The 24,307-nt window shown below is 41.9% G+C and overlaps 1 protein-coding gene across 6 annotated transcripts in view; it reads left to right on the top strand.

Moving 5' to 3' along the window:
- astn2 (astrotactin 2) overlaps positions 1–24,307 on the top strand; it is a 1,702,785-nt gene that overhangs the window by 1,493,753 nt on the left and 184,725 nt on the right. For all 6 annotated transcript variants that reach the window (XM_078550334.1, XM_078550333.1, XM_078550331.1 and 3 more), the window contains one exon: positions 19,934–20,075. In XM_078550334.1, the coding sequence (XP_078406460.1) occupies positions 19,934–20,075 (142 nt within the window). The remainder of the gene's footprint in view (positions 1–19,933; positions 20,076–24,307) is intronic.

Raw genomic sequence — 24,307 nt, 5'->3', positions numbered from 1 at the left:
TCACTTGCACTTAGAATGTTGTATTGAAAATAATGCATGGGCCTTCTATGTTTTCTGATCATAAGTACCATACTTACTCATCCAGCTTAGATACACCCTTTAGGACTGGTCATTGTCATTACCAAGACAGAGAGGATTTCATTGGTGAATCACAGCAGCAGTGAGGAGGAGTGGGAGGCTATGCTGGCCTGCAGGGGTTAAATTACAAGGACAGTTCGCATAGTCTACTCTTGTATTCCCTCGAGTAGAGTAGATTAAGGGACAATCTAATTGAGGCGTTTAACACAATTAAAGGAATTGACAGGGTAGGTAGAGAGAAACGACTTACTCTGGTGGGAGAGTCCGTAAGAAGGGGGTTTGATCCTAAAATTAGGACTGGGCCACTGAAGGTGTGTCAGAAAGCACTTTTTCAAAGAAAGGAAAACAAAAGTTTGGAATAGCCTTGCCCAAAAACCTGTTGAGACAAAATCAATTGAAAATTTCAGAACTAAAATGGATAGGTTTACATTTGGCAAGCATAGTAATGAATATGAAGGCAGGTAGATGGAGTTAAGATACAGATCAGACATGATCTAATTTAATGGCAGAACATGCTCAAAGGACTGAATGACCTCCTCCTGTTCCTATGTTCCTAAGTTCCAATATTCCTTAAATGATAACAGCTGGTTTCACTAAATAGCCCACAGACCAAGATTTCTGGGCTCAGGGTTTAAAAATTCTGTGATTTAGGAGCCCATGTACAGGCAGTGAGGACAGTCTCCTCTTGTAATAATTATGGTTTTATTTAGTGTGTAATGCACCTTTAAGAATAATACTTGTTAAGGAAGATCACATGACCTGTAGTAACCAATGGGAGAGTAGCTTGGCCTACCTCAGCAGTCAGTGTAGAGATAGAGTAAGAGTTAAAAGCATATGTGTAGTTGCTGCTGAGTATATGGTAAATAAACTTAATGTTTCCATCCAAGAAGTATCTGCAGATCAACTCTATCATTAATAGCACAACTCGGCCACTCTACAATACCTCTCATGCTGCAGATGGTAGAAATGTTAGAGGAATCTGCATCTGCAACCTCAAGATGTCAGGAAGGTGGTCCTGAGGGCAGGTGTCACTTCTGGAGTGACACCAATGGCTGCTTCAATAGATAACCAAAAGAGCACTCAATCTGTGGGCTTTCGAACTCAGTTGGAACTATTCATCCTGATCTCATGCAGGCTATTAGACCAACTGAGCCCCTGCCCGGCATCAGTTGTTGCAAAGAGTGGATACAGATTTCACTGCTTCGCATGGTGGCAGCAGTGTACCTGCATCAATGCAGCCCCCTCAAAAGCCAACAAAGAATAGAACCTTTGGCCTGGTGCCTATGGATATTAGGTGTACAATTAATATGATACCAAAAGCAAGTCCTTCACGGATTGTGGCTGTACTCAGATGAGTGTCGTCTCAGTACTTCAGGGCTCCATCAGAACTGTTTCAGTTACAAATCTCACAGCCTCCTGACACTGGTGTTATAACATGTATAATAAAAGACTCGGGTCACGCATAGAAAGAACTTTTGGGACAAGGATCAGTCGCTATGCTAAGACCTAGAAGTAGAAATGGTCAAAATAAAGGGGCAAGAGTTAGTAAGCATGTACAATTCTGGCAATTCAGTGTGTTTATGTATTATTTCAAAGAAGCCTTCTTGAAATCCCACTTAAATGGTGATTAACATTTGTAACTGTTCTCTCACAGAGAGGACATTAGAGGTTTTACAAATTAGCTAAGTGGTTGCCTAAGAGATTGCCAAGGGTTTATGAAAGGTATTGTGTCTTCTAATTAGGAGGGAACCCTCTTTTCTAGAAGAAGTTGGTGATGGTCTCCTGCCTGATAGGACATACTCCGGGCAAGTTGGGTCTCCACCTCGCCTCCTCTCATTCCTGGGCATCTTGGTTGTGAACAGGGGATATCCATCCAATACCTTGTTCTGCGTAACTTTCTGTACTTGGCAAACCCAAACCCTTATTTTGGTCAAATTGTTAGAGAGTGCAGAAAGCCACCAGAATTCTGGAAATGCTTGCTGGACTATGCTGCATGGGAATGAGGACTTGAAAATTCTGATGAGATGGCCTCACTGAACATGCTTTCGGCTCAGCTTGGATTTCAAATGACAAGGCCAGCATGCTTACTGCTTGTCTCCTTCAGCCACCCTGTTACAGTGACTGAGTAATGCATGCATTTTGGATTGTTTGAAGGTAAACAAACTGGCTGTTGCCAGGGTATAATGCATTCACTTGCAAAATGAGGTGGGCTAGGATCACCCACAGCCTGAAGGTTCTGGAAGACCAAGCCTTCTCTGATCAAGTTGATGGTGTTTTCTGATTGGGTTTTATAGGCACTATGAGGGACTAAGCCCTCATCCTATATTTTTTTAATAGAATATATAGAGTTAGGCTCATTGCTATCTCTAAAACTTTAAAACTGGACAAAGACCTCACATGGCTGAATCTATGTCCGTCTGTGACCTTCAAATAAAAGAAGCTACCTGGCAGTATCGGAGAAACATGCACACCATGATCTCTGAAGAGCTACTAATGATACATTGTGGGCTGCACTGACCATATTCAAAGAAAGTTGTACAAAGGCCATCTGCATTTCATACCCCAGGTCGGCCTACAGGAGTCTGCTCATCTACTAAGTCAAAGGATCCTGGAACCTTTCTTTCAATTCTTAATGGTTGAGCCATTCAACAATCTCAGGGACCCAGACGAGGGATACACGTCCCTTGTCAAAGCCAGAATGTGACATGGACCTCTGGTTTGTGGAACCAGTATACTGCCTTGCTGTACTTCAAAGTCTCAGTCTGCTTTTTACCAGCCTACTCGCAGCCTCACAGCCTCAGAACAAGGAGTTCTGTCCAGGTTGGACACCTGGCCCCATCTATGCTGCTTCTGGTGGAAATTCTGTACCAAAACCTATAAGACTGATTCATCTCTGCATGTCTATCTCATCATGTGAAGTCAACACCGCCAGAAAAGTGAATTATCCAGCATCGGTTTTCAACTCATTGACCTCCATGAAGGAATACCTCATTGGACTTTGATTCTAGGCTTTGGAACCCACATGAAACAATAGTTCCTTTTTCTGTGGCCTTTGCACTGTAAATCTTCCCTTTCTCTATCCTTTTACTGTATGAATGTAAAGGAGACAATGTTGTGACCCTGCTTCCGCGTTTTGAGTGTGTGCAAATAAACTAACCCTTTGAGTTCATCCTATCTTGAGTCTGATGTGGAGTTACTAATAGAAAACTGGACCACACCAAAACTGAGGCGTTGGGAAATACGCCACCGCTTATAAAGGGGGAAAACAAATCAAAACACCTTTCTGTTTACGGACGGGTGGTGAGAGGAGAAACTTGTGTTGTTTAAATTAACCCCCATCTTGTCCATTACAGGCACATGGGTGATCTCAATAGCACCTAGCACTTATGAGAATCCAGCCATTCAAAGTTAGTTAATGGCTCTCCATCTCTGCTTTGGTAGACCCATATGGAATTGAACAAACTCAGAGATGTGCCTGAACAGAGCAATGAACCAAATGAATTGCTGACTGACTGATGGTACCAGAGGCTCCTGGAAGTCACCAATGCTTGAAAGTTAAGTGCTGTTGTCAACCACATGGCCACAGTCAAAGAACTGCCCCTGGTGTAGAGAGGCTACAAGGCAAGTTTCAACAGTTGACACAGCTCTGTGACACTGTCATGGGGCAAAACACAGACTTCACAGACTATCTAGAGGAAACTCTCAATAGGTCCACTGTGGCTGGTAGACCTTGAGGCATGGATACCTGTGTGTTGGGTATTACCTGTGGGAATGGTACTGTAATGTCTTAGCTTCTATCCTTTCCTCCTCTATGTCTTCCTACATTACAGCAGTGACTACATTTAAAAAGTACTTTGAATAATCCAGTGGTCATGAAAAGCACTATATAAGTGGGAGCCTATCCTTCCCCACCCTCCCTCCCTCCTTTCCCTCCCTTCCCTTCCTCCCTCCATAACTTCCTTCCTGCCTTGGTCTCTCCTTACTTCCTCTCTCCCTCCCTTCCACCTTTCCTTCCTTCTTCCCTTCCTTCGTCCCTTGCTTCCTCCCTTCCTTACCTCCTCCTCTTCCCCTCTCTTTCCTCAAAACACAAAAATAATTGCCAAAGGGAAATCCATTATTTAACTAAGCAAAAAACCCTGTTAATTCTGGATAAGTTTCATAAAATATATTTATATGCACAGAAACGTCAGCTTCAAAATGGTAAAAGTGACTTGCAGCCAAAATCATGGCCAGAATCTTCGAGTTGGCAACCGGGGACAGTCCCCGGTTGCTGACATGTAAAATGACACATGGTGACGTCGCCGCGTGTCATTCAGATCTTCAGTTTGGCGGGTGCGCACTGGGGTCGGCTGCATGCCCACTGAACTGTCAAAGGCCGATTAAGGCCATTTAAATTTCAATTGAAATAATTAACTGAGCTGCCTGTCCAACCTTAAGGTTGACGGGCAGGCAAAGAGCCCAGGCGGCCTTCACATTTATCATGAAACCTCATCCAGGGGCGGGATGAGGTTTCATGAAGGTTTTAAAACATTAATAAAAATTTTAAATAAAATTCACAGACATGTCCCAGCTCATGTAACACTGTCACATGAGGGGACAAGTCTTAAATTTTTTTTTTTCCTTTATTAAAATTTTTAAAAATCAAAGTAATTTCCCTGAGGCAGCCCTGTGCACATGCACGAAAGAGCGCAGGTCCCGAATCAGCCTATTACCCCTGCCCGCACAGAGAGCGCTTAGCCCTTCCAGGTACGTGTCACGCTGGGCGGGCCTTAAATGCGATCGGCTGCGCGCCTGCCCCCTCCCGCCCAACACCCCCCAACAAGAAGAAAATTCTCCCCCATGTTGCAGAACTACGTCCCTCTGTGATCTTTCACCTTCCCAATCTCTTCTGCCTGTGGGCCACGATGGCTCCCCACTAGCATCTTAACAGCGGCAGTGGTTTTCAGAAGCAGTAAGTTGGATTGAAACATAGGAAATTTCAAAACAAAAACAAAAATACCTGGAAAAACTCAGTAGGTCTGACAGCATCTGCGGAGAGGAACACGGTTAACGTTTCGAGTCCGTATGACTCTTTTTCCAGCATCCGCAGTTTTTTGGCTTTTATCATAGGAAATTTCAGGTGGGTATTTGACCAATCCCCAGCTCCCTGCCACCTCCCCATCACCCCCCCAAACTCTCCCCCCCAAACTCAACCCCCCACCACCACACTACCAAACTTTAGTTAAATTAGCGAAAAGTTTGCATATAAATAGTACTTTTCCCAACCACCAGACGTCTCAAAATGCTTTACTGCCATTGAAGCATTTTTGAAACATCACTGCTGCAATGTAGGAAATATGGGGGAGTGTGCTTCCAACAGATGGACTGGGGTCACAGAACTTTCATGCCAGGGAAATAATGGCAGGCATTTTAAGGGTCAAATTTTCAATCAAGAGCCTCTCCGCCCCATTTTATTGCCTGACTTCCTCCTCACTGCAGGTATTTAAAGAAAATCTAGGCCAAAACTCACCTGTTCTCATTGGCTGCTTTACCAGTTGCTGGCTGGGCCACTAGATGGAGCACTTTGCAGTGGAAGAGCTGCCCACTGCCAAGGAAAAGGGAAACTTGCATCAGTAGTTTTGTCCTGAAAGTGAAAGGTCTCTTGTCAGTAACTCATACGGTGACATAGCTGGCAAACACTATGAAGGCTGGGACCTAGAATATACTGCCCTCCTGCTTAAGGGAGTTATGATTCCAGTGGATGGCAGCAGTGGAGTGCAATGTGGATTGTGGGAGAGGTACATTGGCTTGATCTTTATTGGAGGGAGGAGGTGATACTTATTTTTCCAAGGGGAAATGGGGTAAATGTTATTTTGTTTAAAATAGAAGTATTAATTTCATCTTGTTTCCTTAGAGGATGTAGTTTAAACAGTATTTTGTTTGAGATGGAAGAGAAATGGCTGTAACGCCTCATAAGTGTGTGTGAGGTAATTCAGCAAACTCAGTAATCATCGGACTTCGCTGGTATAACCCTCACAACAACTTAGATTCAGTTGGTCTGTTGCACTATGTCCATGGAACCTACTAATGTCATCTTTCATTGGCAATTTTTGTGCTGCCAAGGACTTTATTTTTGACCGATAGGTCTTCCGCATTGCCTGTAATCCCTGTGACAGAAATATTACACCCAGCTTTCTAACATGTATTGTCTATTTTTGTGACTGATCAGATTCCTGTCGGTTTTTTTTTCCCTTCTGGCGTTCTTGGAAAGGCAATATCTTGAACGAAGGTTTCCAGTAATTCAGCTGAGGAAATGGTTTTAATGTTTATCAAAATGTCTGAGTAATACACAGGACAAGGGATAGTATAAGGGCTGAGTCACTAAATGAGACATTAATTTAATAGATTTTCCACTTAACAGAGTTAGAAGTCATAAAAATTACCCTAATATCAGCATAGTAAATAGGAATTAGAATATGGGAAAGATGATGCAATACAACTTAGCAGTGTTTGTTTATCTTTTCTTTTGATCACAACATTGCTGAATATGTTTATAGCTATTTAAAATGTTCACTAAAATTCACTTCATCTTCCTTCCCTGCACCTCTTCTAGAAGCTGGGTGTTCTGGCAGATGATGTACCTAGCAGGCCCCAATCGGCCTAAACCACCTACCAGATGGCGCAGGGGCATGCACTCATAATGTCATGATATGGTAAATGTAAAAAGATCAGACATCCTCAGGTTCAGTTGTGATCCTGTGCATAATCAGTCAGTCGCAGTTGAAATGATGTCTGAGGAGTCGGGGGCGTGGGGAGTTGGGGGTGGGGGGTGGGGGGGTGGTGGGGGGTGGTGGTGTGTGGGGCATGCAGGGGGAGCAGCTACAATTGGCCTCAATTACTATGAGATAAGGAAGAAAACAAACAACCACACAACCTTCCCACTCCTCATTAGTCTTCATTGTCCCCTACTGAAAACTACATATATGTTTATGGCAGCTGAGAGACATACTGTCTATAGCGCTTCTATGTTTTGGGCTATAATTACTAAATGGTTGTGCTGCATGCTTGCCCCATGATTTTTGACCTTGAATGTTTATTAAACGTTTGGAGCCTTCTCACTGATCTCAAGTGAAATTAATGACAGGATTGCTGGGGATACTGTTCCCCTAACTGCCAAGGATATTTTTGCACACTTTTATGTTGGCTGTAGGAGAGAGAGAAGTGCTGATATCTGTGCACTTTTCTGGAAAATGATTCTTTTATTCTTTTTTTATCAGCTTTGTTTGGATAAGGGAGAAGCAGCACAAAAATGTGCACCTGTCGCCTAAGAAATTATTTGTGCAATCACGATATTGTTCTAAAATCTCGCATTGGCAGCAACCTAACAGAGCGACTGAGTAAAGAAACAGTCCATCGCTCCTTACTTTATTTGTGGTGCACTTTAACTGCTGTTCATTATAATCATGCAGGTTGAGTCTCGATTGAAGTTCATTTCTGACCTTCAGTGTAACCCACGCTCTGGAAGAAAAAAAGGCTTTGCAATAAGAAAGGCCCAGTGACTTCAGACATGGTTCATTTCTGACTGCAGATGTTTGTGGTTCGTGCAGTTACCTGCTACCCTGACCCCCCCACCACCCGGTGTCTCAAGACAGCGGGGCTCAGCCCCAGGCAGGCCCCCCAAAAGTCAAAGAGCAACTTTCATTTCCTAACAGCATTTGAAGGATTCGGAAGAAAAAGAAAGGTACAAAATGAACAGTGCTCGCGTTGTGCAGCTGGATGAAACAGTTAATCGCACGGTCAGTGAGTCCCACAAGAGCCCTGCCGTACCCACAGTCAAAAGAAAGCCTCTGAAGAGTAGCCCCAGGAGGAGTTGTTTGAAGTTAGGATTTGTGTAAATGTATGCTTCTACCTTTTGCACAATATTTTCTTTCACAGCAGTGGACACATGTACAGCATTGTACCTCATTAGTTGGAATGACCCACACAATATATTGCAAGATCTTATGGGACTATCTGTCCTCTTGTATCATCTCTTTCACCCACTTTTGTTTGCTTTGATTTTTTTTTCCTTGCTCTGTCCTGTCTGTAGATGTAATCAGAGCTGAGGGAAAGCATTGCACGATGCCAGGATTCAATAAAGACCCTTTTTGTTTAAACAGTTATATTTCTTTTTAAACTTTTTTTTGACTCGTGTCTCTGTGGGAAAGGTAGGAGCTGTAGGCTAAGCTGCAGTTAGTTAATAGGAGTGTGCTCTCACTGCAAAACAGAGAGAGAGAGAGAGAGCTTGATGAAGGGCCTTGTACTGCATCTGAATCTACCTCCAATTCTCCTTATAATTACCATCCCCACTTGGCACCCCCCACCGTCCCCAACCTTTGCAAAGAGAATACCAAGGAAGTGTCTATACTTATTGAATCTTGAGTCCTTTTTAGCATTATTGCAAGATATTTGCACTGAACAGGAGATACACTGAACGCATTCAAGCAGCTGAAGGATTTTTGAGGTTTACCAGTAAACATTTCTTTCTCTTCTTAGAATTTTCAGGTCCCTAATTAAGCCCCATCTGCAATTGGCAGGCTTGCAGAGGTACACGAAAGGTTTGCGACTGTCTGTTACCCATATGTCTCTGAGAACATACTAAACAGCCCAGTGAGATTTTACACATACTTCGTCCGCCCAAAAAAGATTTGTTAGAAGCAGTGCCTGTTAGGAAGGAGACTGTTTCTTCATGATGTGTGTTTGTTTGATGGTTCGGTATGAAAGCAAAGTAACTCCATGGAAATTGCACAACAGTGTAAATAAATCAGGTTGCTTAAGTATCAGTTGTAAGTGGACACTGTAGATATGCCGAAGCTAATTGTAGTCAATTTTTATGTTTTGTATTGTAATGATTTAAGTGTTATGCATTTTCAATATGAGATTGAAACTGTGCCAAACCCCAGCAAGCTTTTTGAAGAGTTCCACTGTAATATTTTGTCTCAGAGGTGATAATGGCCTGGATTTTGGTGTACTAATAATGGCAAGGCTGTTCCGCTTGCCAAGATAAAATTAACAGCAGCTTCTGGCATCCACACATATAGTCAAACACAAATCCGGAAGTTGCTGTCAGTGATATCCTGCTCCTCCACAGCATGTACTGTTGCAGCCTTCAACGATAGGCCTGGGGCAGAATCACTGTAATGGCATAAGCTTAGCGTCATTACCTACTACCGTCATTTGAAAGTCAGATGAATAGGTTAAGGCTCGTGCAGTCAGGAGTAGCTGGTTTTTAAATAGCATAATATGTGATCATTTCTGCGGAACAACCTCTCTGGCTCTGAAAAATTAATGTGTGGAGTCTCATTCCCTCAGAAGAAAATTAAGGTGGAATATTTTTTAAAATATTAAAACCAAAACCAAAATAAATTTTGTTTGAATTTTTTTCTGTTTCTCTCTTAATTTCTCTCCCTTAATTGCACACATGTCCAAATCCTTATTTTGCTTTCTGTACAATGATAAAACGTATGTCATATATATTTCCTATTTTAAGCTGCCTGCTTTGCAGTTTGCATGCCTCAGTTTGGACTCTTCAATCTGATTGAAGAGCTTTCTGTGCTCACAGACACCACAGATCCCTTGCAGAGGCTATGTCTCTGGGACAGATGCTCACTTACGAGAATTCTCTGCTGACAAGACCTCAGAAAGTCTCTGGACAACTGTACATGGGATGTATGGTGAAAGCTGTTCCTTTGCTACTCAACACAAAATCCGGACCACTGTCAATAAAGCACAAATGGCAGCCATCATCTAATTTTAAGTGGATGGTCAGCTTTGCGATCCATGTGTCAGCCAGTGTTCCCTTTAAAGTGTAGTTGTTTCATGTGGACATTTTCTCAATGCTCAGTCCTGTTGAAGGTTTTTTACATGCCCGCATCCATGCGTTATTTCTCACAGAGCAAGGCCTGCATGATATGCATAGCTGAGCAGTAACATTGGTGTCAGTATTTCACAAAAAAAAATCAGCCATGAAAGTGGATTGGGACATTTTACTATGTTGAAACTCTTTCGAGTTATCAACAGTCACAGATTGCAACTCTTTCGAGTACAATCACAGTTCTTGGTTTCCGGGAGTGGGACATGAACCTACAACCCTCTGATTCAAAGGCGAGGGTGCTATGAACTGAGCCACAGCTGAAGATGTTATAAAATACAAGCTGTTGTAATTTCCCTCGGATTGGGGAACCAATCAGACCTGTTGCCTGGAGGCTGCCAGTTGTAATGCAATCAGTTAGGACATAACTGAATGCTGTTAGAACTAATGATTCTCCTACTGTTGGTTGCACACAAACTTGAGACATCTTAAGATAAATTGATGGCTTCTGAGAGTCACAGATGTTTTTATTTAGTGTTTGCCTGCATAGGTGTGTGTAACATATAAGCTGCTTAAATGAAAATATTAGAAACTTTTGCCCTTCCTCAAAATTCCTTTCTGAGACACACTGAGCTGTTGTCTTTTATAGAGGATTATTTTCCACTCAAGTAGCTTTCTTGAGAGATGGAAGATGTTCCCTGATTTGAATGCATTAACTAGCTTTACCGAACATTCCTGCCATTGACGTGGTAGAATGGCCAGGGTTTGTAAATAAAAAAGAGTGAAGGCAGAATTGCAATGAGTTTTATTTAATTTGAAGCAATTACACTGTTATTCCCCCAGTTAGAATTTGTCCACAGTTGCACCATTGTTATGTGTGGTGTGAAACTTCAGAGTTGTTTGTGTGCGACATTCAGTGACTGCTCCTGTTCTGCAATTTAACTGTTTCCAATTTGTTTATGCACACATGGTTACTGACCCATTACAACCAGGGAGGGAGGTCACATATTGGAGCAGTCGACATCCAAATAGGCAAATAGTGACATTAATAATTAACAAGTGTGATAGCCCCTCCCACATTGGAAGAAATCAGTTCAATGTGTCTGACAGTATTAAATTCAGCTCCCTCTGACTTTCTAGAAGCCACATCCTTGTGCACTTCACCCTGGGTTTTTTCACCAACATTCTGCCAAAAATGGTGGGGACACTGGGGAAACCCTCCAGAAAATCCAGGTGCATGTTAAAGAAAGTCTTTCATGACCTTAGAATATCCCAAGGTGCATTACAACCACTGAAGTATTTTTTAAAATGTTGTCAGTGTTGTTATGTTGTAATCTAGGAAACTGGTCGATCCAATTTGTACACAACAAGCTCCAACCAACAGTCATGCAATAATGAGCAGATGGTTTGTGTTTTTTAGTAATGTTGATTGAGAGATAAATATTGGTCAGGACACCTGCTCTTCTCCTAAAAGTGTCAAGGGATCTTTTCCATCCGTCATTGAAGATGGACAGAGCTCAGTTTTAATGTCTAATCCAAAAGATGGCAACAGCTCTCCTCGAGTATCACATTAGAGTGTCATCTCAGATTTTTGTGCTAAGAGCCAGGACTGGGACTCAAACCCATGACCTTCTGACTCAGAGGCAAGAGTGCTACCATCTGAGCCATGGCTGATACATTGGGTCTGATTTTAACTCTGAAAGTGGATGGGTTTTGAATGAGCTACAATATCATCCATTGTTTCTTCAAGGTACCCAGCCTGGAATAGGTCCAACGTTTGCCAGCTGTCAGCGAGGCATAGCACACCTCATCCAGTGTACCTCTACCAATCCCCCAGCAAGCTGTTTAGGTGTCCCATTCCTGGCATAGGGAAGTCTCCAGCCTGCTAAAACTACTGGCCATGTATTGGGTGGGCAGTGCCTCTGTCTCCAGAATGCCATCCTGGCACAAGGTGAGGACCTGGGCTCTATACGGACATACAAATTAGGAGCAGGAGTAGGCAATTTGGCTCCTCAAACCTGCTCTGCCATTCAGCAAGGTCATGGCTGATCTGATTGTGACCTCAACTACACTTTTCCGCCTATCCCCAATCTTAATCGCAGAACTCTCAGGGGACTGTTGTGGAGGTTATGATGGGGTCCGCTGGAGCCAGTTTCTTTTTAGTTATGTCAGCTTGTTGCAGTGGTTGTTCACTGTGTCATTGCCATATTCCTCCTGCTCATGTGTGCAGATTGGCTTCTATGTCAATCTGGAATACAATGTTGAATAGCTGAGAACATTTATGGGTAGCCTCCTTGTGATGTATCGTTCTTGGTGCTGAAATTCATTGAAATACCTTTAATAAAACCGTAGAATGGTTACAGCACAGAGGGAAGCTATTTGGCCTGTTGAGTCAGTGCTGGATTTTTGCAAAAGCAGTTCAGCTCATTGCGCTCCCCGCCCTTTCCCTGTATATCTGCACGTTTTTGATCTTCAGATGCTTATCCAATTCCCTTTTGAAAGCCACGATTGAATTTGCCTCCACTATACTTCCAAACAGTGCACTCCACTTCCTAATCACTGGCTGCATAAAAAGATGTGGCAGGATTTTCCCCTTGGTGATTTGGGGGTGGGGCCCACTCGCTGAGGGGAAAATGACACGGGATGACGTCAGGACGAATCCCCGATGTCATCCCGGTCCCTTTAAATTATTAGGAAGGCGGGCGGACAGCGAAATCAGCTGTCCTCCCGCCGACCTGTCAATGGCCAATTGAGGCCATTGACAGGCTCATTAAGATAATTAAAGACCTTCCCGTCCAAGCTTAAGGCTGGCGGGCAGGCCAGGAGCCCCAGCGGGCTTCTGATTATTCATGAAACTTCATCCATTGGCAGGATGAAGTTTCATGTCTGTTTTTTAAACATTTAATAAATTTTGTGTGTTTATTATTAACATGTCCCATCTCGTGTGACATTGTCATATGAGGGGACATGTTAATAATTTCAATATTTATCTATTTTTAGACTTTACTTACTTCTCTTGAATCTCCCTGAGACAGGACTTTGCCTCAGGGAGCAGTGCACTCTTTCGCGCGTGTGCGCGAAAGAGCGCACTTTGACAGATGCGGATTCCCTCCCCCCCGGTACAGGACGCGCTGGGCAGGCCTTAATTGACCCGCCCACTCAAAATGGCGGCAGGCCCCTTTTCGGTGGCGGGGGTCGGCTGTCCGCCCGCCGCTCAGCCGGTGGGGCTCGCACGCCATCCGAGGGCAAAATTCTGCCCATGTTTTCTCATGTTGCCTTTGGTTCTTGTACCACTCACCTTAAATCTGTGTCCTCCAGTTCTCTATACCTCTGCAAAGGGAGCGGCTTCCCACTATCTACTCAGTCTGGACTCCTCATGGTTTTGAGCACCTCTATCAATCTCCTAAAAGAGATTTTTAAGAACAGCCCCAGCTTCTCCCATCTATCTTTGTAACAGAAGTCCCTCATCACTGAAACCATTCTCATAAATCTTTTGAGTATTAAATATTAATATAAAGTGTTTCTAATTTAGTTTATTGATAACTTGGTTTGTGTGGCCAACAAGGATCCAATGATTGCATGTCCTTTTGTCTGATCCAATACGTCAATCCCTTTTCCGATACTAATTTTTAAGGTATTTCCTTCTTTTCCATGTTCCTGCTCACTTTTCATCAACTGAGAGGATGGGGGGGATCTAGCACTTAGACCACTGAAATTGAGTTTTTCACAAGAAAGGGGCTCAAGAAAAGAATTAAGTTGCTATGCCTTGTGAATTGTCCATTCTCTCTGGAGGTAAATTTCCTTAACACCCCAACTTAGATTGGGGAACTGGCCTTTCTCCTCTTCAAGTGTTAGTTTCCCTCAGTTGGTAGTACTTTTACCTCTGAAATGGGGGGTTTTGCATATGAACCCCACTCCAGAACCTGAGCTCATAATTTAGGTGAACACTAATGTGCAGCACTGAGGGAGCGATGTATTGCCAGAGTTGCTAGCCTTTAGCTGGGATGTCAAATTGAAGTGCCATCTGCCTGTTCAGCTGAAAATTGTACATACCGTGCTGCTGTTTGAAAAAGAACAGTGCATTCTGCTGGTGTGCCTGCCAACATTCCTCCCTCAATACCATCAAAAATAGATTCATATTCATCGCTTTGCTCTTTGTGGGACCCTACTGTGAGTTATATTGCTAACACATTTACCCATAAAACAGGAACTGCAAGATATAATTTACAATTATCCCATCAGCATTTCACAACGACAGCAATTTGGGGCTGGAATTTGCTGACAAAAATCACCCAGTACAGCCACTCAATTAGTTCCATTGCCTCTCTCTGAGTAAGCTTGCCAAAGGACCCGACAGGAGACCCTCTCTCTTAATGGGAGCGATAGTCTTGTTGGATTTGGATTTTCTGTCCTGCAATGATCGGCATTTCTGGCATCAGGAGCAGCTTTGATGAATAAACATACTTGGTCCAATAGCAGCCAAACTCAAGAGGAATGGAGATAGGGGAGTGGAATGAATGGGAATGGGGAGGAAAGGCAATGAATGGATGGATATACCTATAGCTTTAAGTCACAAAGCACATGCATCTATTAGTTTTTTCCACGCACTGCGTGGAATTTAATGGGGCTTTCATAAGGTGGTGGGGTGGCCAGAGAATTGGGAAGGAAGCTGAGGACTAGGATGTCCATTGTCTTTCCAATGCCATGGAATTCTCTCAGTGGTAGAGAAGATGGAAGATGGTTTTCCCACACAGAGGCCAATTAAGGCCATTAAGTGTCAAATTAAGGGCCACTTAAAGGTGTCTTTCCACCGCCATTAGCATTCTACCAGCAGCGAGGGGGCCAACCGCTACATGCCGAAACTAACTAGTGAAACCTGGGGGCCTTCCCTGCAGGCTCGGAGTTGGCTACCTCTGTAGCTCATGAAAAGCTGCCCTCCCAATGGAAAGGGGCAGAAACACACCACCTGCCATCACCAACCATTCCACCACCACCCCCTCCAACCTCCTGATCAACCACCTGCACCCATCATCCAAGGCATACAGAAACGTGTAATCCCCTGAGTCCCAGGGTGGCATCCATGATGCTGCTCTGGACCAGAGTACAGTTCCAGCATTGCCCCCAATGGCACTGCTGGATCTGAAGAGTTGCTGGCAGCTCTTGGAGGCAGGGTTTTGTCACTTAAAGGGACAGGAGCCCCAATGTTGTGCAGTTAATTGCCTGATACCTTCAGAATCAGTTGAGGCTTGCAGAAAAGGCTGAAATGGGATTTCCCCCAATATTCTGACTTACTGAAGGGCCACAGCCACTCTGAAAAATTCAGCCCATTTTTGAACTATTCTTGTTGTATCAGTGTCAGTCATTTTGAAGGCTAGCTTTTGCTAGTTTTCTATATTGTTTTGGGACAATCTTATGGGACATGATAAACCTCTGTATAAGTGAATGGTCTTTGGTCTTTTTTATTTCTATCTCTCGTTTTTTTTTTTGGTGTCTTTTATGCCCTCCCCCAAGACGCCCTGCAATATAACTCTTTGATCATATTGCTTATAAACCATTTTCCTTGGGAACATATGCTAGCTGTTAACATAGAAATCAATTACATTTGGGTCTCATCCAATCGTTCATGAGTAAATGCACAGCACCATGGATTATACCAACAACATAGGTAGGACTAGGAAAGAGGTTCTGCTTAGACAGTATGAGGAGCTAGACACCAAATTGAAGAGCAGAACCTCAAGGAGAATGATCTCTGGATTATCACCTGAGCCACATGCCAATTGACAGAGGGCACATAAGATTAGTGAAATGAATACTTGGCTCAACAATGGTGTGGGAAAAGTGGGTCTCAGTTCAAGGGCACTGGCATCAGTACTGGGGAAAGTGGCGGCTGTACCGTTGGGATGGTCTACACCTGAACCATGCTGGGACCAGTGTTCTAGCAAACCACACAACTAGGGAAATAGAGAGGGCTTTAAACTAAACAAGGATGGTGAGGGCTTGAGCTTTGGTTGAAGAAATAAATCAAGGGGTAAAGTCAAGGCAGGAGAGCAAAATAGTAGTAAAGGCTGGAGAATGGCAGGAAGGAACAGAGAGGAAAAACCTAAGAATACACCATCAGTCCAGACTAGATGTTACAAAGATAACAAAAAGACAAAGCTAAAGGCTCTGTATCTGAATGCGCATTGCATTCATAACAAAGTAAACAAATTGATAGTGCACGTTGAAGTAAATAAATATGATCTGATGGCCATTACAGAGACATGGCTGCAGGATGACAAGGATTGTATTTTGAATATTGATGGGTAAATGACATTCAAGAAGTATAGGGAGCTAGGTAACGGAGGAGGGAAAACACTGTTAATCAAGGGCGGCATTAGTGCAATATTTCGAGATGACCTTGGTTCAGGAGATCAGGATGTGGAATTGGTTTGGGTGGAGATGAGGAATAGTAGGGGAAAGAAGTCGCTAGTGGGAGTGGTCTACAGGGCCCCTAACAGTAACCACAATGCAGGACAAAGTATACAAGAAGAAACATTGGGTGCTTGTGATAAAGAGATGGCAATAATCATGGGTGATTTTAATCTTCATATAAACTGGAAAAATCAGATTGGCAGTAGTAGCCTTGATGAGGAATTTATAGATGCTTTTGAGATAGTTTCTTAGAGCAGCACGTTCTGGAACCAACCAGAGAGCAGGTTATATTAAATTTGGTATTGTGTAGTGTGACAGAATTAATTAATGACCCCAGTGTAAAGGCACCCCTAGGTAGCAGTGACCACAATATGATTGAACTTTACATCCAGTTTGAAAGGGAGAAGAGTGGGTCTAAGACTAGCATTTTAAATTTAAATAAGGGCAACTATGTGGGCATGAAAGCTGAGCTAGCCGAAGTGAAGGAAAAAGTATTTAACTACGCAAAGATGAGTGACAGTTCAGATGATTGGTCTGAATATAAAGAAGGGCAGAAAATGACTAAAAGATTAATCAGGAGAAAGAAATTATAGTATGAGAAGAAGCTAACTAAGAATGTAAAAACACATAACAAGAGTTTCTACAGGTATTTAAAAGGTAAAAGAGTAAGTAAAGTGAGTGTTGGTTCTCTAGAGAGTGAGAATGGGATGTTAACAGTAGATAATAAGGAAATGGTGGATGAAATGAACAAATATTGTATTTCTGTCTTCACTATAGAGGATACGGAAAACATTCCAGTTATAACTGTAAATCAGGAGATGGAAGGGAGGGAGGAAATTGGTGAAATTACAATCACTAGTGTCACGGTACTGAGCAAACTGATGGAGCTGCGGGCTGACAGGTCTTAAGGTCCTGATGGACTTCATTCTAGGGTCTTAAAAGAGGTGGCTAATGAGGTAGTAGATGGGTTGGCGTTAATATTCCAAAATTCGTTAGATCCTGGAAAGGTTCCATCAGACTGGAAAGTAGCAAATATACCCCTTCTGTTCAAGAAGGGAGGGAGGCGGAAAATAGGAAATAGTAAGTAAAATACTGTTTTATTCTATACTCCTAACAATCTCATCATCATTTCCAGGCCTCCTTTCTTGGCTGAGAAGGTCAAAAGGCCAAAGTTCCTTGGCACCCCAACCCTGCACAATCATGTTGGTTTGATGAAATGGATGGGCCTGAAAATTGAATTATTCATATCATTGCCTTGGTATTAAGTTAAACATAGTGCTTAAATAAATGGGATTTACAAGTGGAAAGCACTTAATTTCAACATGAAGACAGGTGTGAGAAGAAGTCTGTTAGAAGGATATATTGGTCTTGGAGGGAGTGCAGTTTAGATTTCGCAGAATGATACCCAGACTCTAAGGGTTAAATTACAAGGAGAGATGACAAAATATAAGATTGTATTATCTAGAATTTAGAACGTTAAGGGTTGATTTTGATGGGAGGAGGTTAGTTACAGAACGTTGTTTCTTTAAAAGGTCTTCATGGTCTTCAATAGGTTAGCTATAAGTCTTTATTAACAAGTAGAACTGTTTACACATGTACAGTAAAGGGTACAAGCTGGGAGATAGCTCCATGCTTAGGTCTTAACCAGTGTCTGCTCAACACCACACTGACTCCTGGGTCTGGGTCATGTGCCTTCTTACATCACTGTTTGGGTAGTACTGCACTCAGTCCCACATTAACCCTGTGTGTACCAGACCCTTATACTACAGATTTGATTGAAGTTTTCAAGATATTGGGAGGAACAGATCAGGTAGGTAGAAACTTGGTTGGGAGTCTAGGACTAGGTAGTATGGTATAAAAATTAGAGTGCTTTCGGGAGTGTAATTAGGAAACACTTCCACATGAAAAAGATGGTGGACGTTTCGAATTTTCTTCTGCAAATGGCAATCGATGCTTGATCAATTGTTAATTTTAAAACTGAGATTGATTGATAGATTTCTTTTGTTAACCAAAGTATTATGGGATATGGGGCAAAAGCGGGTATATGGAGTTAAGTTCCAGGTCAGCCACGATCTCACTGAATGGTGGAAGAAACTTGAAGGTCGAAATGGCCAATTCCTGTTCTATGTTGTGACAGGAGTTGTATGTATTTATATAGATGTTTCACCTTCTATTTTAAGATTATAATTCTATCAGTGTGCTCCTTGTAAGTGAGATGAAGCTTTTTTTTTTCTATTTTGATTGCCTTAAATCAGAATTAATGCCATTTTTTTGCAGAAGGCAATGGTATTTTATGTCACGTTTGGCTTCAGGAAGGAAGAAAGCAGGGTGAATTAAGGTTATAGGCCAATCAGAGACACTCATGGGAATTTTTTCGATTCATTTGTGTACTGGGAGTAAAATGCAAATAGGCTTTAGAATTTATGAGGGCTCCCAGTGTGATATAGGTAATAGAGATGAGTCATTTTCCTGGATTGGAAAGAGGTACTCGTGTGCCACTCAAATGACAGTTCAAGAGTGCTCATTGACAAAATGGTGTATGATGGGGCTAAAACAAATAAAGAAGGTGAAAAATATAAGGGAGGAAAATGAAAGGGGATTTGTGCCACACCATCGTGTACATTTTAGAAGTTAATGCATTAAAACTTTAACAGTAGACATCTGTTTTAGGAAACCAAGTGGCTGAATGTATTAGTATTTAATTCTCAGACTTCCATCGTAGCCTCGTGAGCATGAATTCCAAAACTATTCACGTAATTTCTTACTGCTTGCTACTCTCGAGGAATCATGTGCATTTGACTCGATGAATAATGTTTCTGTTGTAGATCCTTTGCGTGGATTTCAGGGGGAATACTGTGGATTTCCAGTGGTGGTAAAATCAGGGAACTGATTGATGAAATGTAAATACCATCAAGCTGCAAATATATCCCACACTGGCAGCTCATTACCTCTATCCCACGCTTGGAGACATTTGTTTATTTAAGATAAATGGCTTCAGCCTCCTCTTAAGGAAACAGTGTTTCTACCCTCAGACAGTTGTACTGTAAACTGAAAGTTTTCTGTCCTCTAATTGTCTTTAAATTTCTTAATGCTTGCGAGCCACTTATTTAACGCATAAAATATACTTTAAATTTAAAGCATGAAATGGTTACAATAACAATAAGTCTATGATATATGACCGCAAACGGAAAAACAGAATTAAGCAAAAACAAAATGCGCACACATATACACGTGACTATTTATAAAGCAAGAATGCAGAGGAAAATAGACCTAATACATTTCATCCCACTTGCACAAAATTAAAGAGAAAGAAATCAAAATGGCTGAGAGGCCAGAACACATTTAACCTTAACAAAGTAATAGCCTGCAGGAGACCAAAAACACCTTAAGAAATTCTGAACATTGTTTTTCTTTTCTGTAAAAGATCTTAGGAATTCGGTTAAAAGAAAATAAAGAAATGAGGAAAAAGGATGACCTAATTTTCCCCCAACACAGGAACAGCCCGTGGAAATGCCAGAGTTACTTTGCATGATGCATGTCAAGAAGCTTTTGTTTGCCTGTACTTATTTTAATTCATTTTCGTCATCCTTCTGTTGTGTGTTTTTATTTTACTAGGGGAATCTCTGAGCTTTGCGGATGACCTTCTTTCAGGCCTGGGGTCCTCCTGTGTGGTGGTGGGGAAAAACCATGGGGTTGCCTCGGAAACAACCACGTACTCCTTAATTTTCAAATGCCTGGAACCAGACAGTTTCTACAAGTAAGCAAAAACAAATAACGCACAAGCACGTGCTAATGCACATGCACACATACTGGGGTTGCCAACTCTGGTCGGATGTATTCCTGGAGGTTTCAGCACATGACCTCCCACCTCAATCGACCCGCTCCCACATTACCCTAATTGCTCCATCTCCATGTGCAATGCATCTCCACCCCAATTAGAAAGCAAACAAGCTCTTTGTTAATTGATTCGATTAACCTTGACTTTGAGTCTAATCATTTCCTTTCCTCATCTCCAACATTTTTGTAACTAATAAATGAAAGTGTTTCAAGAAAATGAAAAAACACAAGTTGTTTAAATTCCCCACAATTTTTCTCCTTACTTACAGAAGTATCCAGGAGAATAATTGTCAATTCCAGGAGACCCCAGGACAATCCTGGAGTGTTGGCAACCCTAATGCACCTTTTCAAATGGGATCTTTCAAAGAAATGTTTTGATGGTGGCTTCAAACAAAATTATGTATGCAAAATACCTACAGAAACTGCTATCGGTTGTTGTGTTAAATTGCAAGGAAATCTGGATTGTGAGTTACCGTTGCAAACTTGTATAAACAGCTCGCTAACTTCAGCATTTTCCCTCTCCATGGCTATTTTTCCTTACCAGGAAAGATGTTTTGTGGTTCATTTGTTTTCCTTAGTACGGGAGTCTTTCAAAACTTGGCATGCCGTGTTTAACACCTCCACAAGGTGCTTTTATTTTTCTTCACCCCAACAGTTGCGGAAGTCACAGCTGAACAAATTTCAATGTTACACTTTTGTGTTTATTCCTTTTGCTGCTGGTGGATTGGATTCCTCAGTGGTGTTTGACATGAGAAGGTTTGTGTTTGACAAGTCTCATGTTTGCATGCCAGGTTTCCCCATGTTTACAAATGAGTATGTTCTCAACCACTCTTTGCCATGGCCAGATATAAAAACAACTCACTAATTAACGATGGCCATATTTTTCCTAACTCATCTCTGTAGTTCACACTGGAACATTTCTGTTCTTCTTTCCCATTTCTCCATTGTCTCATCTTACTTACACATCGCACAGCCCGTCGAGGTTTTGGAACTTTAAACCACGGAGTTTAAGATTGATGCTGGCTGCTTTCAGGAACATGTGTATTTCTGATTCCTGTATGGTGAGCAATGAGGAGAGTGAGTCCTTTCGAAATGATTTCAATGAATTTCTGAACTAATTGAAATTGCAGAAAATTGGAAATAAATGCAGAAAATATTTGAAATATACAGCAAGACCACAAAAAAGTTCCACCTGAATAACCTACTATAAATTTCCAAAGTTTTCTGTTTTAAATATTCCTGAAGATTGAATTTCCTATTCAAAGTGGTGCTGTGGAAGGGACAGCGCTGCACTACCAAGGGGTTTTGGAGCAGTCTTCTATGTTGCTAAAGTTTGGTGTGAAAGTTTAAATGCAACTTCTTCTGTATGAGTGGCAGAACAAAGTTACACAAACATTGGCACATTAGAAACCTTTTTTTCTAATTGATGCAATGATAAGTAATTTATAATATCAGACATAATAACATAAATGTATTACCAGTCACAATACTCCTCCTCAGAATGTCTCAATTCTTTGCAAGCTATTTGATGACAGTACCCTTTACATCATCATCACTTGGCCTCTCTTTGATTTGGCTTGGACCTTGGAGATGGCGTTTGAGCCTGATTGTTTTAAGGCCTGTTTCTGAAGTGAAAGTTTGGTTTTTTTTAATAATATAGGATACACACAGGATAACTGAGGTTTTGATAAAGGTTAAACCCAGTTGAAGCTGACTTTTCCCTCCTAAAAGACATGTCAGGATTAAATCTGATGAGACTCAAAAATGTCAGTGTTGGCACTCCACTCCTGGTGTGACACACACACAGAGCTGCTTTTCTTGTTGGCACAGTGAGCCATTCAGCTCACTTTGCAGCTGCCCACCCCACCTGTAAATAGCTGGAGAGAAAGTACTGTGGTACTTATTTATTTAAAATGCTTCAGTTTCTTTCAATTTCTGATTTAAGCCTAAATCCTTGTGATTACTCGGATTCTGTCTTATTTTTGACACCAAAGAGAATTTTATTTGCTCAGACTTCACTTAATTTGAAACAAATAGAGTAAGACAAAATTCAAAGATATATGGTGCACATCATCTGCGATCCAATTAAGAGGTAGAAAGAGGTAGGGGGTTAAGGCGATGACCATCATTGCAAGGCCAGTAACATTTTTATTTATTTTTTTTAGAATCCAGAAACCCAGATATTTATTTAAACAATGAAACCACGAGGTTCACAGTTTAAATCAAAACTATTTTACTACCCAAAAATCAAAGAGCACGAATACTAATAAATACACTCTGGGCAGAATTTTTCACTTGGCATGCGGGCACATGCCTGACACGCTCGAGCGTGAAATAGCACGTGATGACATCAAGCAAACATCTCAACGTCATTGCGCACTCGCACAATATTTTGGTCAGCGGGCATGCGCGGGATTGGGCAGCATGCCCGCCGACAACTAAGAAGCCTATTAAGGCCGTTAACATTGTGATTAACGGGGAGTTTTTGTTGCCCATCCAACTTTATGGTTGGCGGGTGGGTGAATTGGCCATGTGGCTTTTGCCTTTTTGCGGAAACCTCATTCAAGGGTGGGATGAGGTTTCCGAGATTAATTTAAAAAAAAGATAACAACGATTGGACAGAATTTTCAGCATCCATATGTTTAGATGACTCATTCTGATGTGTGCACATTTTTTTCGGCATTTTAAAATCTTTATTTATGACTTTTGGATTCTTCAGCTCCCTGAGGCAGCTCTCTGCCTTCAGGGATCATTCTGTGAGTGCTCCCCCGTGACCATACTGACTTCAGCATTCGCCCTCCTCCCACCCCACCCCAGCAGGGCTCAGCATTTCAGTGCACCTTTCATACTGCCTGGCCGTTAATTGGCCAGCCAGCGTGAAATCGCGATCGGGGGCCAATCGATTTTCTACTTTTATTATCTTTAATGTAACTGACTATTTAAGATACAGGGGCAGGATTTTGAGTTCAGTGTGCGGGTGCGGCCAGCAGGCCCGGGAGCAGCTGGGAAACGGGCCGCTGCATGCTGAACTCAAAATCCTGCCCTCTATCTTAAAAAGTCAGTTACATTAAAGATAATAAAAGTTTAATGAACTCAGTTACCTATAATCTAAATCGAACTCTTTAAATCACATTTCCTTCTACACCCATTAGACTTACACTCCCGATAAACTCAAGTCAGAGACTTATAAAAAAAAATTGGAAGAATCGCTTGGTCTGAGTACTGCTTCAAAGATTTGTGTAAGAGTTGAGATTTCTTGAGCCTTCCGCTTACTTCCAACAGTGACCCAATTTATTTCCCCCTCTACAGGAACAGCCTGTGGAAATGCCAGAGTTAACTTTGCATGATGCATGCCAAGAAGCTTTTGTTTGCCTGCACTTATTTTAATTCATTTTCATCATCTTTCTGTTTTGTGCTTTCCCTTCAAATTTCCTTCAAACATCTTATAGTTGCAAACTTCCTGTTCAACTCTAGCATCTTAAGCATAACTACCTCAGGTTAGAACTTTCCTTCTAATATTTTTTAACTCTGGAGTTTTGCATCTAGCTCTCTCTCTTTCTCTCAGTTTGGCTATACCAGAAGTTCAACTCACTGTTAGGAGTCCTTCAATTAACAAGAAGTTTAAACTCTTTTAGCCAAGACACAACATTTCAACTGAACTCTGAGAGAGATGTTTTTTCCTCTGCAGCTAGCTTGTTCTCCAGCTAAAAGCTAAAACTTCTTGAACACTGAAACACACCACTACAATTAACTTACATTGACTTGTTTTCCCTCTTTTGTTTATCTCCCAGAGAACATGATAATAAACTGAAAGCCAAGTGCTTTACCAGAAATCATATCTTAGAGAAACCTAGTTCTTAAGGGACCATCACCCAATACAAAATAAAGCTTTTTACACCAAAAGCACATGGGCCATCACATAAGCGAGAGTTCAAACAAGTTATGAACATTACTTCAATGCTGGACCATCGAAGTGCGGAGTTACACACTTAGGCTGGGTTTTTCCAGCCCCTCCCGCCGGCAGGATTTTCCGGTCTCGTTGAAGTCAATAGGCTTTTGAATGGCTTGCCACATTTTCCGGCCCCACCCTGCCTTAATGGAGCCGGAAAATTCTGCCCTTAGATTTCCTGATCAACATTATATTATAGCTGG

The sequence above is a fragment of the Cetorhinus maximus genome, chromosome 10 (assembly GCF_964194155.1).
Source record: "Cetorhinus maximus chromosome 10, sCetMax3.hap1.1, whole genome shotgun sequence".
Classification (NCBI taxonomy): Eukaryota; Metazoa; Chordata; class Chondrichthyes; order Lamniformes; family Cetorhinidae; genus Cetorhinus; species Cetorhinus maximus.
This window is presented reverse-complemented; position numbering and strand designations above follow the sequence as displayed.